We start from the raw sequence: 13,546 nt of genomic DNA, 5'->3' as shown, positions 1-13,546 counted from the left end.
TCTGTTCGCCCCGTCGAACCTCGTATGTACACCTGATTGGCTAGCGCGCCTTGCTCAGCAGGTGGATTGGAAATTTAAAATTTTTCGAGCTGACTCGAACTCCGTTTCTTTAATTAATATCTTTTTATTCGTTCACGAAAGATACGCCGTTCGAACGCGAAACTGCTCACATGTAATAATAACCTTTCAGTTGTTTCTTAAACACTGATTAAATTCGTATAATTTTGTACTTCAATTATTTAGATTCATTGGATATTAAATCCTGTGTCAACGAAGTGACTAAACGTATCGTGTAACGAAACTTAAAACTTTAATTACAATTTTTCTTTGCAATATTCATGTGTAAACGATTTTTAGGAAACATTACACGATACCTTTGTCTACTCGTGTTTTTCAAACGTATTGTCATTTAAGTACATCTCGAATGAAAATGTGACTAGCAGAAAAGTGACGGCAGTGGATGTCGTCGAATTGGAATCAATAGAACTGTTTTCACGGACACTGCTTTATTCTAACCCGCGAAAAACGGTCTCGTATTCGGTTGAGTTTGAGGTGGCTGAACCCTGTTATTCACATCGCCACGATGTTCTTGGATCTGTTGCCAGTTGATGAACCAGAAAGGCTGTTTCTCCCTCGGCCAGGTCTTGATTCTGTTTATCAGCTCGATATCTCCCAAAGCATCCACTGGCAGATCCTGAGGAATCGTCGGTACACTGGGAGGTGCGGCTCCTAAGGCTGGACCGACACTGCTGCTGCTCACATCGATTCGATTTCCGATCCCAGTCTGATTACTGCTAGAAGTAGTAGGTGCTGTTGTTGTCTGTGCATCCAAATATTGTGGAAGAACTCCAGGATAAGGCTTGCTACTTCCGGCATAGGGTGGTCTCTGCGATTGCACCAGAACGATAGCGGAGAATAAAATTGTTAATTGTTTGATCTGTAAAAGTAAATTTGATAAACCGTTAATATGTGAGTAGATTTTTTTCTATCAGCATTTAAGACACAAAATTTAATATAAATAATAATTAAATTGTACACGAGAATTCGACTCACCATGGTGATGCTGTAAGGAGTACTCTTGAAGAACTTGCACGAGTATATTGTCTCCGAACGTCGTCTGATCGTTCGATTTCACCGTTCGCCACTAATCTATTCAAAGCGATGGTGGCTCTTGTATATAAATCCGCAGATACCGGATTCCCCACCACGGAACCGGACGAGTCATACGTCGATGGGAAATCGCGGCAACTTCCCGTGCTCGATTCCACAGACGTACGTACGTATTTTTTAAAGAAGCAAAACAAATAACGATGGGGGGAAACGACGCGGTCACTTCTTTTTTTCATGGGGCATTAATTTCTCTTCAAGGCGAGTAACTGGATTCTCGTGAAATCTTTTCTGACCCGTATACGAGCTACCATTAATTAGATTGGCGAAAACGTGCTGACCTCGAATTGAGATGATAGAAAAATGAAAGACAAATAAGAGAGTTCTTGAGAAAGTATCAATATATCTTTTCAGCTGATTAAAATCTTTTAACTCAGTTTACTTTCCTGTTAACCGCACGTTCGAACAATTCTTTTACAATAGATTAATACTTTTAATTCCATTGTAACTGCGTTAATTGTGATATAGAAGGATAGATGATATCACGAAGATGTGGAATGTAGAGACGTTTATGTTCACTTCTAAATTCACAGAAATCGTCAGCCTTTTGTTTCGGAATAATGCAATTATCATTTTTCATTGTGTCATGGAATGTCATTGTTGGCTAGAATATGGTACGTGCGGATCTCGTTGCGGTTTTCGCCTGACATCATGCGTTACTTTAATTTTCCCTTTTATTTTCAAACTGATAGTAGCTGGGAGATAGATTATCTCCGAACAACGATAACGCAATTTATTCTCCTTATTCTTGAATAAAAATGCGTCCACTGTGTCAAAGGTCAGAACTTTGATACTGAACAGACTGCGACATTTACTCTGTATTTGTGAATTTCCCAATCAATAAGAAATTGCTGTAGCTTCAATAAGATATTCACCAAACCAACAGAAATGCCAGAAGCGCTAAATTATACTTGAGGACAATACATATATCTCAAGCTTAACTTTTTACGGCTTGTTCGGGTTTCTCTTCTCTCGATGTACCGCGCATTGTTCGAATGGCACTCGAACGAGAAAACGTGGAGAAGGGATAATAACTTTTATGGTCAAGGTCAGGTATACGTCTTGTTTATCGTGCTTAAGTATCGTTCGTTCGGATACTGGGAGAATGATGCTGTCTTGGATTTTCCCCATCTACTTTGAATACCAAAGCCTTCCAGAATTTCATTCAACATTTTTATTATTCCTGAGAAGCCGATGATGCAAAGTCAGTGGTTCGTTTTACCGTTTCACTGATCTTTAAAACAGGAAACTACGAATTTACTTGCGATTACGTTTCACACTGAGATTTAATTAGTTGCACGAGTCAAGCGCACGATGAGAAACTCGTCTTAATTTGGAAACGACTTACGTCAACGGTAGTCTACGTTTTGTTCATTCCACATTCCACATCAAATGGATTTTCCCCTGAACTTTGACATCCTTGGCCAACTACTGATCTTTCATTGTTAATCGATATAAATGCTATTTAAACGAATAAAGTGTTCATGATCAAGCCTGTGATTCCCTGTTCTATACTTCTTAGAAACTTTTTCATATAATTTCTAATAAATAAATTAACTGTATTCGTTTTAATTGAAATAATAAATATTCTTCTGTTTGTTATGTATTTTATATATGTTACGTATTTAAAATGCAATTATTAGAAGTTCGAATAGAAAAACTGGTCTTTAGGCATTTATGATAATGCGTTTTAAATTAATTGAGAAGAGATTGACAATTTTTAATTTATATTATTGTCAATGACGTTTTTATTTTTACAGTCTCTTGTTGCATAGTGTCGCCATCGTTCGTAATTCATTGAACCTTATACAAAAGCTTCTGCGCGTTTCATAAGTGATTCTGAAGCATTTTTCCAACATACGCGTCTTTAAACTATAATACTTCATTGAAATTAAAATATAGACGGTATGATAATAGAAAAGAGAATTAAAAAATTTTATACACGTCCTTAAGATATTTTATTATTTCACTTTTACCTATTTTTCAACCAATTCTTCCATTTCATTGCTTTCGTACAAACATAGTTCTAATTGTTATAATAAAAGTAGTATTGGCAAACTTAGTTGAACCTGTTCGAAGAATGGAATCATTGAATTTCGGTGGGACATAGTTCACGGCAGCGAATTTCTTGATATTTACAGAAATTATCATTGTTTCGTCTCTTATTGCACTAGCGGTCGACATCATCTAATTTAATGTTGCAAACGAGATCATTGCGACTGATCAACGCGATAATGACAAAATTACTCCCTTTATTCCACGAGCTAAATGTCTGACACATTCAAGGTCTTTACCAGAGTGCTGTTTCATCATTTTTCGCCACCCACACATTTCTCTCCTTTCCTCTCCAAGGCATTAGTTCATTCAAAAATCTAACAAGTGTTAGTAACGCAAAACGTGATGTTCCAAGAATGGCTCCTATATTTATTATTTATCAATAAATTAATTGTAACTAATGCGTGAATAATAAATAACTTCTCAAAAGCTATAAAATGATATATAACACTTGTATAGGTATAAAGTATTTTTATTGATGTCAAAATATTATACAAACTAAAAGAACAACAGCAACAACGCACGAACTTTTGTTTCGCTCTAAAATAATAAACTTACACGTTGTACAAAATAATAGAATCTATTATTTCACGTTGATGAAGATTGTGATACATTCTGGAGTATCACAGTTGTCCTCCCTTAGAAACTATGAGAGTAAATTGACATCGTACTCGTCTAAATTGTATAGAAAAGTAAAGCTGGATAACTAGGGCTAACTAAGATGATAACTCGTTCAAAGAAATTCGTAATCGCATGTGTTAGTGCATGAAATTGCGCCCTACCTAGATAGCTCGTGATAGAGGCAAATACCGGCGACGGTGTAAGTATAAAAGCCAGGCTGGTGGCTGTCCACCAAGAGAGATCAAGAGAGTATATCACATCGTTTCGACCGAACCATGACCGGGCCCATGTATTTCATTCTGGTGCCGTTTCTCCTAGGTCAGTTAAGTCCCCCGACTACTTATCGCTAGTGCGTGTGTTCGTCGCGACCGTTTATCGTTGCCACCGTCAATGATTCGTGAAGGACGGGTCAAGCTATACATTAACACCGCTGACGGGTTTATCAAACTTCTTCGCACCTCAAGTGTCCTTGTCCTTAATATCAATCGCGCTCCTTCGAAATGTAGACGTTCTTACTGTGTCGACTAAATCGTTATTTTTCCAGTAATTTACGTACCGGACGATTACCACCGATGGGAGAACGGACCGGAGTATACTTTCAATGTAACCATCAATACGGTAAAGAATCTGACAACGGACGAGGATGAACCCAAAGGATCAAGTATGAACGCCATGCTGAAATGCCAGCCTAAGGAACCGGACAGGCTGCAGTGCCACTTCGAGGACGCTAAGATTGCAATACCGTCGGAAGTCGCGATCACGTCCAAGAACGTGGAGTTCGATATGGGAAATGTGACCTTCGAGATCAAGTTCAAAGAGACCGGAATCGAGTTCTTCGAGTTCGAGAACGGCGAGAAGCAGGCGACGGACGATATTACGGACTTGTATCGGCTGGTGGCGAATCATTTGAACGTCTGGGCGAAGACGACCCTTGCTGGTAAAGCGCCAGCGACTACGTACAAGAGCCAGGACGTCAAGATGACGGAGAACTTCACTATAGGCGAATGTCGCGCGGAGACCAAGATTTCTCACCAGGAACAGGGTAACCAAACGTTTAGATCAGGGGTGTGGATCGACTGGTACAACAAGAATCTAAAGAGCAACCCGGTGATCGAGGTCACGAAGGAGGTGCATCTCAACAGTTGTCTCGCGCAACCGGTGTACAGACTGGTAACAAAACACATGTACGTGTTCCATCGAGAAACCAACGACACACTGGTACGTCGCACGATTGCTGCTTAATCAAGCAATTGCTCTATTCACGAGTAAACTCGTTGAATTTGTTTCAACTTTTACATTACGTTACATTGTACTTTCAGAAAAATTCTACCGCACACATATTTATTTCCTTCTCGAACTTCACCTCGGAGAGCGTCAACACGCTCGAAGTGTACGACGCAGACAATGGAGAGAAGCTCGGGACGTCATTTGATCAGATTCGTTTATCTCTAGCTTCCATCGATCCTGCCAAGTCTCCTTTGAAGAAGATGACAAATACAACGATACTCGGCCCGTCACTGACTCCAAAATCATAATTGTTTTAAATAGGTGAGATTGCGCGCGACCATTTGTGTTTAAGCCATGCCGATTAAAGTGTCGTTGCGATTAAAATCTGATTTTATTTTACTTCCTATCTGTTATGCAAATAATCGTGCGTTTTATAGATCTCCCTATCTCATGTATTAGAATACTATGGTAAGACGTTACGTTGCATTTCGTAAAATATGTGAAGATACAATTAAGTCTGCATATGGAAATCTACACTGTATACGATATATACTGTAAACATTTTTATATTATTCCAACTGTATCTTTGTCATTGAAAAATAATAAAATTCTGCAATTAATAATATTCCTCAATTTCAATAAAAATTCTACCATGTCTCTAACAAACCACATTGTGTATTATTGATAATTATCGTTTAAGAATTATGCAATGCAAATTAATAGCGTAGATTTTCCTGATAGTGATTAATCAAGTCCGGTTTATAGCGGTCACGTTATCTCCTTGGAAGCTAGATTGTACCAGACGCGTAATTCATCGATGCCAAGTTGTTCATCTTATCTTTCGTCATTGACATTTCCTCCTCTGTTCTCAGAATCGTAAAATCAGTAAACGTTAAATAAGAAGTCCATCTTGCTTCGTATAAAATAATTCTCTAACAAAAGAACGTTCGGAAGCTGATAAAGTATTCTTTGACGTTAACAGCTCGCTGAATGTAGACTGGGGCTGTAAATAAAAGAATAGTTTATCCCATTCTTCGTTGATCCGAGAGTGAAGGGATCGGGGATGACGCTAACGTCGACGGTCGTTGACACACGAGGTAATTGTCAGTTTCGAAATAAGCGTGTTAACGTGGGAGGGTCCCTTCATGACCCCGATTGGTATTACCATATCAATTGTCTAAATCGATCGGCCGGCCGGCCGGCCGGCGTGGCGTGTACATCCACGCTTTATTTTCCAACTGGAAAGAGAGAGGTCCGGCGATTTGGAGCTGAGTAATCGTAAGAAGAGGTCAGTAGTGCAGTTTAGCCGCGGTATAAGAGCGGCCTCAACATCGGTTACTCCATTAAAGTTGTCCGAACTATTGGCCAGTGTCAACATGAGCGTAGTGCTAACCGTGGTGCCATTTTTCTTAGGTAAGCCCCGACGGACGAGGTAACCGATGGTGCCCGGTCCGATGACTCTTGACCCTTTCGCGCGTCTCAGCTTCGTCCGAAATAAAATCATTTCCCTGTTCTTCGATTTTATTATGAACGAAGTTGGAAAGTCAGGACGACGAACATATGTATGTGTAGGGAGGCAAGCATGGGATGTGGGCCGGGACATAAGAATCGGAAACCATCGCGAGGCTGGCTCTAATCGGGCCTATTCAAGCCGGTTCAATCATTCAATTCACCCGCGACACACGGTCCACGACAGCCGCGTGCTTAGGCGGGCCGTGTCTCGCGAATCGGGAGCAAAGGGAAGCAATAATCTCGTACGCGTGTACGTTTTTCAGTTGCACGTGTCGACATCGACTCGGCGGTATGGAACTACGGGCCGGAATACACGTTTCAAGTTCACGTGAACTCGACCGCGATCCCCGAGGAAGGAAGCTACATGAGCATCCGGCTGAACGTCGCCTCGAAGCTGGTGTGCCAGCCGAAGGGATACTTAGGACTTAGCTGCCATTTTCGGGACTCGCAAGCGGACAGTTACGCTACCGAAAGCTTAGATCCTGTCATGTCAGCCGTTCCTATCGGCCCGGTGTCCAGGCAGGAGGCGTACGAGTTGAGCCGCGAGCAGTTCGAGATCAAATTCTCGGAACAGGGGCTGGACAGTCTCGTCGTGAACGAGAACATCCAACCCCGAGAGCTGGACATGATCCGGGTGATAGTCGGCCAGCTGAACATCGGCGTCCTCATGAGCGTATACGGGAAGCCCGAATTCGAGGTGATGGAGAATTTCACTCTGGGGGAGTGCATGACGACTTTCACGATGGAACGGAGCACGGTCGGTCACTCGTTCCGCATAAATCGTGGCTATGTTCTCGAGACGCTGTTCAACCTCAAGGACGGACAGCTGGTGCAGATCAGGAAGATCAGGAATCTCCTTATGTGCACGCACAAGATGCCGTACTTCTTCGGCAGCGCAGAGTCTATGCGCGAAATCAGCGACATGGTCTCTTCCGTCGTGAGTATCCCCGAGTGTCGGATATTGAATCGGCAAATCTGTACCCGTGCAAATCGTGTTGATTCTTTGATACAGATTTGTCATTAACAGACTGCGAATTGTATGCATTTATATAAATATCGAAAATAGAAATACTGCATGCGATCCATGAAAATATACTACAAGTGAGTACTACAAGTGAATGCGTATTGTAAATGAAGTTTAAATGAAGCAACAAACTTCTACTTGAAATGCATTTTTTAAGGAACTATCATAAATGTTTTATTCGAAATTCGCAGTCTAATTATTATATTTAGGACGAATGTAACAGAAAGATTGTACGTTCTGCAGGTTTCTTCGGAGAGTCACGCAGCGATCACTTCTACCGAGTTCATATCCGGTACCACGAACGTGGTAACCACCAGCAAAGTATCTGAAAGTACAGAGACCACTTTGTACGAGCACATAAGCTTGAGGCTGGAATCGATTTTGCCCGCGGAGAGCGAGCCACCGGAAGTGAAGGATCCCGAATCGGCCAGCATGTTTATCGGAAGATGGTTGGCGGAGAACTCGATGGAGGAGGACTCGATCGAGATGGACTCGCCGATTGAGATTTAAAAGGATTGTACACATGGATTCGATACCATTCGCATAGCAGTACTGTGTAACAGATCGGTGACATGCGAATTGATATATGAATCGATCAAATTTTTGTGAATCGCTATGTACTGTTGTAAATACTGTGCGTAATTGTCATTTAATTCTGTACATAATAAAGACATTTGTCATTTGTACGTATTGTACCTTGTCCGTTTCACGATTAATTCGAATTGATGCCATTTTACACAGTTTCTCGTAATTGTAATTAATAAAGTTATAATAAGTACGAACGTTTGATTACATTTATTCAGCTGAAGGATGAAGTAAAATTCATATCAATCCATTCATGGATTATAATACAGATATATGCATAATATACATCAGGCATGTTAAACACGAGGCCCACTAAGATTGATAACTAATATAATAATTATTTAACTTTCGACAACACTGGACCAATGTTCGGTAGCACATATTTGTGTGAACAACTATTTTCCACTTTAAAGAATAATAAAACTGCGGAGAGATAAAAACTAACAGACAGGCAATTTAAAAAATAACTACAGCTCAACGAATTCAATCAAATTTTGAAGATTTAGTTAATGAAAAACGTTGCCAAGTTTCTTTAAAAGAAAGCTATTATTTTATTTAAATGTTAAATTGGGAGAAAGAAATTTTCCTATATATATGTGTACTTTTTAATATGTTTATATTCTGTGTATTATTATTTTATATATATTGATTTGTTTATAATAAAGGCTAATTTGTTTCATCCTTATTTCCATTTGTTCCTTTTTGTTCTACAGTCTGCGATTTAATATATAATATTTAATATGGCCCTGGGTGGTTAAAAAATTTGACACGACTCATATACATGTATTGAAAGTAAGATTAAGAAGAAATTAGCAAATTCAAAACTGTACAAAACACCACCGTACAATGTAGGTGGCCCGAATTACGATGGGTCAGAAGAAGTATATTTATTATACAGAAAAGCAGCAATTCGCAGTGACCAAGGTTTGATTAAAACCATTCCGTAGCAGACGATTCCCGAAATTTTCATACTGCACTCTCGCCGCGTTACGCCATTCGATCGAGCAAGTGAGACGACAACGACAAGATTGCACAAAACTGGCAATGAAAATCATCAGCAATTAAAACAATGAACAGGAAAATTATACTACTCTTTACCATCGGTACGTCACGGCGTCTCTCGATTCGATTAATAATGTTTGATTCAATTCGGTTGAAACGCGTGTCGAGACGACCGTCGCGTCACGATCACGATTAAGATTCTCACGGCAGCCGTAATTCAGAAACTACGGAAAATGATATGAACATGCGGAGACACGGAAGATGTCTGGAGGAACCACGATATGCAACCATTGCACGGAAGCGGTTGTTAATAAAATTGTTTTCAAGGTAATGAATCAAGTTATCTGTCGTATAAAGACAAGAGAGATGAAACACTGTCGTATCAGTTGCAACAGAGGAAGTCGCCGAACATGTTGGTAATAATCTTGCCATTTTTACTGGGTATGTACACAGTATCGTTTTGTCACAAAACTTCGATGTACGATAGTTCCACAGTTATCCCGGATTCTTATGTATTCCTTGTTTCATTCTATTCTCTTCGAACTCTTATAAAACAAAAGAATTAGGCGTTTCTGTCATTTACAAAAGACAGAATTTGTTTCCAGTTTCCATATCCACAGAGAGACTTTGAATCGATGTAGACTTGTAGATTCATCCTGTTTTAATTTTTTTAATCTATATCTTCAACTCCTATATTTTCAATACTTTGCATTTTTTTGGTAGCTATACTATAAAGAATTCTAATTAAATTATTACTCTGAATGCCTGATGATCGAAACAGCAATTAATATAACAACTCCTTTTTCGTATCGTTAGACATAATGGATAAATGCCATTAATGCCAGGCAGGGATCAAAGGCATTATGATCACGTTGCCCATTCTCACTGTCTACTGGTATCTACCGGTATAAATAGGTTCGTTGTAATTCCAGCGGCACGTGTGGCCGTCCACGAGCAGGAGGACTCTGATTGGCACCGAAACGGGCCAGAATGCACGTACGACGTTCTGGTGAACATGTCTCTGGCCAATATCGTCCACGAAAAGGACAATTTCTGCTCGATGATCGCGTCTGAGCTGAAATGCAGGCCGATGGGTAGCGACACTCTCAGGTGTCGATTCGTCAATGGAAAAATCGTTCGTCCCGACCCGCACGATCGTAGATGTTCGAACGCGCAGAATTTTGTACCAGTTAGCGACAGGTTCATCAACGAGGATCCTTTCGAGATCAGATTCAATCCCAAGGGAATCGAGAACTTGGTCGTCTCGAGGAACATACCCAAGTGGAGGCTGGATATGATCAGGACGATCACTGGACAGTTAAACGTTGGCTTTGAATTAGACGACAGTCGCGATCGTTTCGTTACTATGGAGAACTCGAGTGTCGGCTATTGCGAGGTGGAAGTGAAAATGTCAAGGACAGGATACAGGCAAGAAAACAGGCACGGGGATTTCGAAATTGACTTTGAACCTGAACGAGCCGGCCTTGTGCCACTGAACAGAGCAGCGCTCGCCATTGAAAAGGTCAGGGATCCGAAAAACTGTCCCCACAGGAAGATTTATTTCTTTGGAAACCACGAGGACTTCAGTTCGGGAAATAAAAACACATTCATGGATATGGTGAGCCTCTGAAATTGAATATTATAGCTTACACCTGCGGATTTTATATAAATACAGATTCACACTTTGAGTTCAACGTGTAAATTGAACAAATTAATCAAATAATTTCCTAGGTCACATCTATTAGCCACATGAGCGTGTCACCAAGTGAGTTTCATTCGTATACGGAATCGTCGGGAATGATGAGGACGCTGAACAGACCCAGGACGATGCGGATTCATCAGAAAATAAGCTTGACTTTGAAAAGTATAAGTCCAGCTCGAGATTCGATGCCAGAAGTCCAGAGTCCCGCGTCGACAAGTTTGTACGCTTATACTAACTTACAATCGATTCCCGAGAGCAAGTAAATGAAATCGATAGTAAGGGGCTGCAAAAATCTATGTAATGATGATAAACAATATACTATTTAAGAACATAATACTATTTAACGAATAATCCTATTGTATTCTAAATGAACATATGTAATAATATACATATTTGTTGAATAATCATTATATTTTTGTTGTTTTTTGTTATTTTGTGTGTTGTGCACTATTAGCCACATGAGCGTGTCACCAAGTGAGTTTCATTCGTATACGGAATCGTCGGGAATGATGAGGACGCTGAACAGACCCAGGACGATGCGGATTCATCAGAAAATAAGCTTGACTTTGAAAAGTATAAGTCCAGCTCGAGATTCGATGCCAGAAGTCCAGAGTCCCGCGTCGACAAGTTTGTACGCTTATACTAACTTACAATCGATTCCCGAGAGCAAGTAAATGAAATCGATAGTAAGGGGCTGCAAAAATCTATGTAATGATGATAAACAATATACTATTTAAGAACATAATACTATTTAACGAATAATCCTATTGTATTCTAAATGAACATATGTAATAATATACATATTTGTTGAATAATCATTATATTTTTGTTGTTTTTTGTTATTTTGTGTGTTGTGCATTAAATATTTGCTGATTGTTATTTATAATCGTAAGATGGAAAAATATTATAAAAATTATCTACACGTTATCTGATAAAGTAAGTCTTGTAGTATTTAAAAAAAAATTAAATGGTTTGCATGAATATTAAAAAAACAGTTCCATTTCGAAAGATGTCGCAATATGGAATGATGCTAATTTTAAGCGTGATAAATTTTTTATAGACACTGTTTTATGCTGTTCGCAAAACTTTCAGTCAAATTTATAATAATATTCTCAAAATGTGTATTTAAAAATGAATAAATAATAGGCACGATTGTGGTAAAGTTTTTAAAACAGGGAAAACTACGCGCATTGCGAAGTATTCTAAGTCTAAGTAACGATTACGGTGGCCGGTGGACGGGGGACGGCCTAATTCACTTACACGACGAGAGTCGTCAAAGCAGATCGGCGATATAAAAGGATCTTCAAGCTGAAGTACAGTGTTAAACCAGTTGAGAACGGTGCTACGGCATGCTCGCTTCATTAATTCCGTTCTTCTTAGGTCGGTAAGCCAATTGTCCATTTAACTATCTTTATCCTCAATCTGCCCGTGTAAATCGCGAGACAAGAACTGCTTATACGATTATTATTACCACTAATTAATTGTAAACTATTATTTCCGTTCGAAATGAACACGACTAATTCAAAATATCTTTTCAAACTGTGATTCGATAGCATTTACTTATTTACTTTAGTTATATTTGTGACACGACTTCGATTCACGGCTTGATGCAACCAAATTACAAAAGAGTCCTACTTCGAAAATTATAAAATGACCAAGAGAATTTGTTTCAGTCGCCCGCATAGCGGTCGACGAAAGCGCTTGGGAACACGGCCCCGAATATGTTTTTGACGTAGAGTGGAACAGTACCAGGCACTCATCGAGTCCTGATGGGATACATTTGACCGAGTCCGCCACCACCAAGCTCTACTGTAGGCCGACAGGGTCAGACGGGTTAAACTGTCACCTGGAGGTGAACAAAGAGTTGGACATGATGAGAAAGAACAAGGTCGACATACCGGAGGAGGATAAGAGAGACATTGCCGCGGACCCGTTCGAGATCAAATTCAATGACCGCGGGGTGGATCACATGATAGTGAATGACCAGATACACGTATACGAGCTGAACAACATGAAATTGATAGTCGAACGGTTCAGCATCGGCACCGATTTGAACGGTTTGCCGGACGGGACGTACGACATTATCGAGAACAGCACGATCGGTTGTTGCAACGGGACGATCACGATAAATCATTATCCGTCAAAGAGGATGATGAACAAGATAAAGAACGACCGATACGAATTGGAATCGCTGCCGCAGTTGAACAAAGTGCCCAGCGAGACTATAATGATTCAGAAGACGATCAAACTGGATAACTGCAACAATTACGCCTGCTTCTACTTTGGGTCGTACTCTAAAAAAGTGATCGAACCGGACCTCCAGTCACATCTTGTAAGTCATTTATTTACGGCGTGATCAAAATTAGCATTTAAGGATGTATTGGCTATACAGTCAATCCCAAAAGTTTATGCACTTTAGAAACGCATTTTTTAAAAAGAAATCAGACGTCGGAAGAACATTGCTAATAATAAACAACAAAAAAAGATTTTCGATTTTTCTGAGATTTTTCCAAGGGGTACCCCTTCAATTTCTTCGAAGTTTTCGTTTTTGGCCGATAACTCCCAAACCGTTCGAGATACGGGAAAATTGCATCACACCTTTTTTGTAGAGGACGACGAGATCTACAATTTCCATGTAAAAATATTTCGCT

General features: G+C 39.9%; 5 protein-coding genes across 5 annotated transcripts in view; 4 read left to right on the top strand and 1 right to left on the bottom strand.

Moving 5' to 3' along the window:
- Nucleotides 1-108: 108 nt before the first annotated feature.
- LOC108623077 (uncharacterized) lies at nucleotides 109-1,163 on the bottom strand. Its single transcript, XM_018021364.2, has 2 exons — nucleotides 1,054-1,163; nucleotides 109-937 (listed from the first exon to the last, which is right to left on the bottom strand). The coding sequence occupies exons 1-2, from the start codon at nucleotides 1,054-1,056 to the stop codon at nucleotides 512-514; spliced, it is 429 nt and encodes a 142-aa protein (XP_017876853.1). The 5' UTR covers nucleotides 1,057-1,163; the 3' UTR covers nucleotides 109-511.
- A 2,887-nt stretch (nucleotides 1,164-4,050) lies between these two features.
- LOC108623116 (uncharacterized) lies at nucleotides 4,051-5,695 on the top strand. The gene is made up of 3 exons (XM_018021424.1): nucleotides 4,051-4,161; nucleotides 4,388-5,061; nucleotides 5,163-5,695. Exons 1-3 carry the CDS (start codon nucleotides 4,119-4,121, stop codon nucleotides 5,376-5,378), a joined length of 933 nt encoding a protein of 310 aa, XP_017876913.1. The 5' UTR covers nucleotides 4,051-4,118; the 3' UTR covers nucleotides 5,379-5,695.
- Nucleotides 5,696-6,369: 674 nt separating this feature from the next.
- LOC108623115 (uncharacterized) lies at nucleotides 6,370-8,388 on the top strand. Its single transcript, XM_018021423.2, has 3 exons — nucleotides 6,370-6,483; nucleotides 6,846-7,519; nucleotides 7,850-8,388. Exons 1-3 carry the CDS (start codon nucleotides 6,447-6,449, stop codon nucleotides 8,114-8,116), a joined length of 978 nt encoding a protein of 325 aa, XP_017876912.1. The 5' UTR covers nucleotides 6,370-6,446; the 3' UTR covers nucleotides 8,117-8,388.
- Nucleotides 8,389-9,529: 1,141 nt separating this feature from the next.
- Nucleotides 9,530-11,234, top strand: LOC108623035 (vitellogenin). Its single transcript, XM_018021284.2, has 3 exons — nucleotides 9,530-9,634; nucleotides 10,126-10,811; nucleotides 10,925-11,234. The coding sequence occupies exons 1-3, from the start codon at nucleotides 9,604-9,606 to the stop codon at nucleotides 11,156-11,158; spliced, it is 951 nt and encodes a 316-aa protein (XP_017876773.1). The 5' UTR covers nucleotides 9,530-9,603; the 3' UTR covers nucleotides 11,159-11,234.
- A 933-nt stretch (nucleotides 11,235-12,167) lies between these two features.
- The window catches only part of LOC108623099 (uncharacterized), a 2,554-nt gene continuing 1,175 nt past the window's right edge, over nucleotides 12,168-13,546 (top strand). The window contains exons 1-2 of the mRNA XM_018021399.2: nucleotides 12,168-12,275; nucleotides 12,569-13,227. Of these exons, the coding sequence (XP_017876888.1) occupies nucleotides 12,245-12,275; nucleotides 12,569-13,227 (690 nt within the window). The 5' untranslated portion in view covers nucleotides 12,168-12,244. The remainder of the gene's footprint in view (nucleotides 12,276-12,568; nucleotides 13,228-13,546) is intronic.

Source organism: Ceratina calcarata, unplaced genomic scaffold, assembly GCF_001652005.2.
Source record: "Ceratina calcarata isolate Rehan_Ccalc_2016 unplaced genomic scaffold, ASM165200v1 scaffold250.2, whole genome shotgun sequence".
Taxonomy (NCBI): Eukaryota; Metazoa; Arthropoda; class Insecta; order Hymenoptera; family Apidae; genus Ceratina; species Ceratina calcarata.
Note: the sequence above shows the minus strand (reverse complement) of the source record. Positions and strands in the feature narration are given on the sequence as shown.

Bases quoted from the DNA above. Each gene is read 5' to 3' on its own strand.
- LOC108623116 (XM_018021424.1), top strand. From the start codon at position 4,119: ATGACCGGGCCCATGTATTTCATTCTGGTGCCGTTTCTCCTAG. The intron at 4,162-4,387 runs GTCAGTTAAGTC...TTATTTTTCCAG, and splicing joins TCTGGTGCCGTTTCTCCTAG to TAATTTACGTACCGGACGAT. The intron at 5,062-5,162 runs GTACGTCGCACG...TTGTACTTTCAG, and splicing joins GAGAAACCAACGACACACTG to AAAAATTCTACCGCACACAT.
- LOC108623035 (XM_018021284.2), top strand. From the start codon at position 9,604: ATGTTGGTAATAATCTTGCCATTTTTACTGG. The intron at 9,635-10,125 runs GTATGTACACAG...TTGTAATTCCAG, and splicing joins AATCTTGCCATTTTTACTGG to CGGCACGTGTGGCCGTCCAC. The intron at 10,812-10,924 runs GTGAGCCTCTGA...ATAATTTCCTAG, and splicing joins AAAACACATTCATGGATATG to GTCACATCTATTAGCCACAT.
- LOC108623115 (XM_018021423.2), top strand. From the start codon at position 6,447: ATGAGCGTAGTGCTAACCGTGGTGCCATTTTTCTTAG. The intron at 6,484-6,845 runs GTAAGCCCCGAC...TACGTTTTTCAG, and splicing joins CGTGGTGCCATTTTTCTTAG to TTGCACGTGTCGACATCGAC. The intron at 7,520-7,849 runs GTGAGTATCCCC...TACGTTCTGCAG, and splicing joins GCGACATGGTCTCTTCCGTC to GTTTCTTCGGAGAGTCACGC.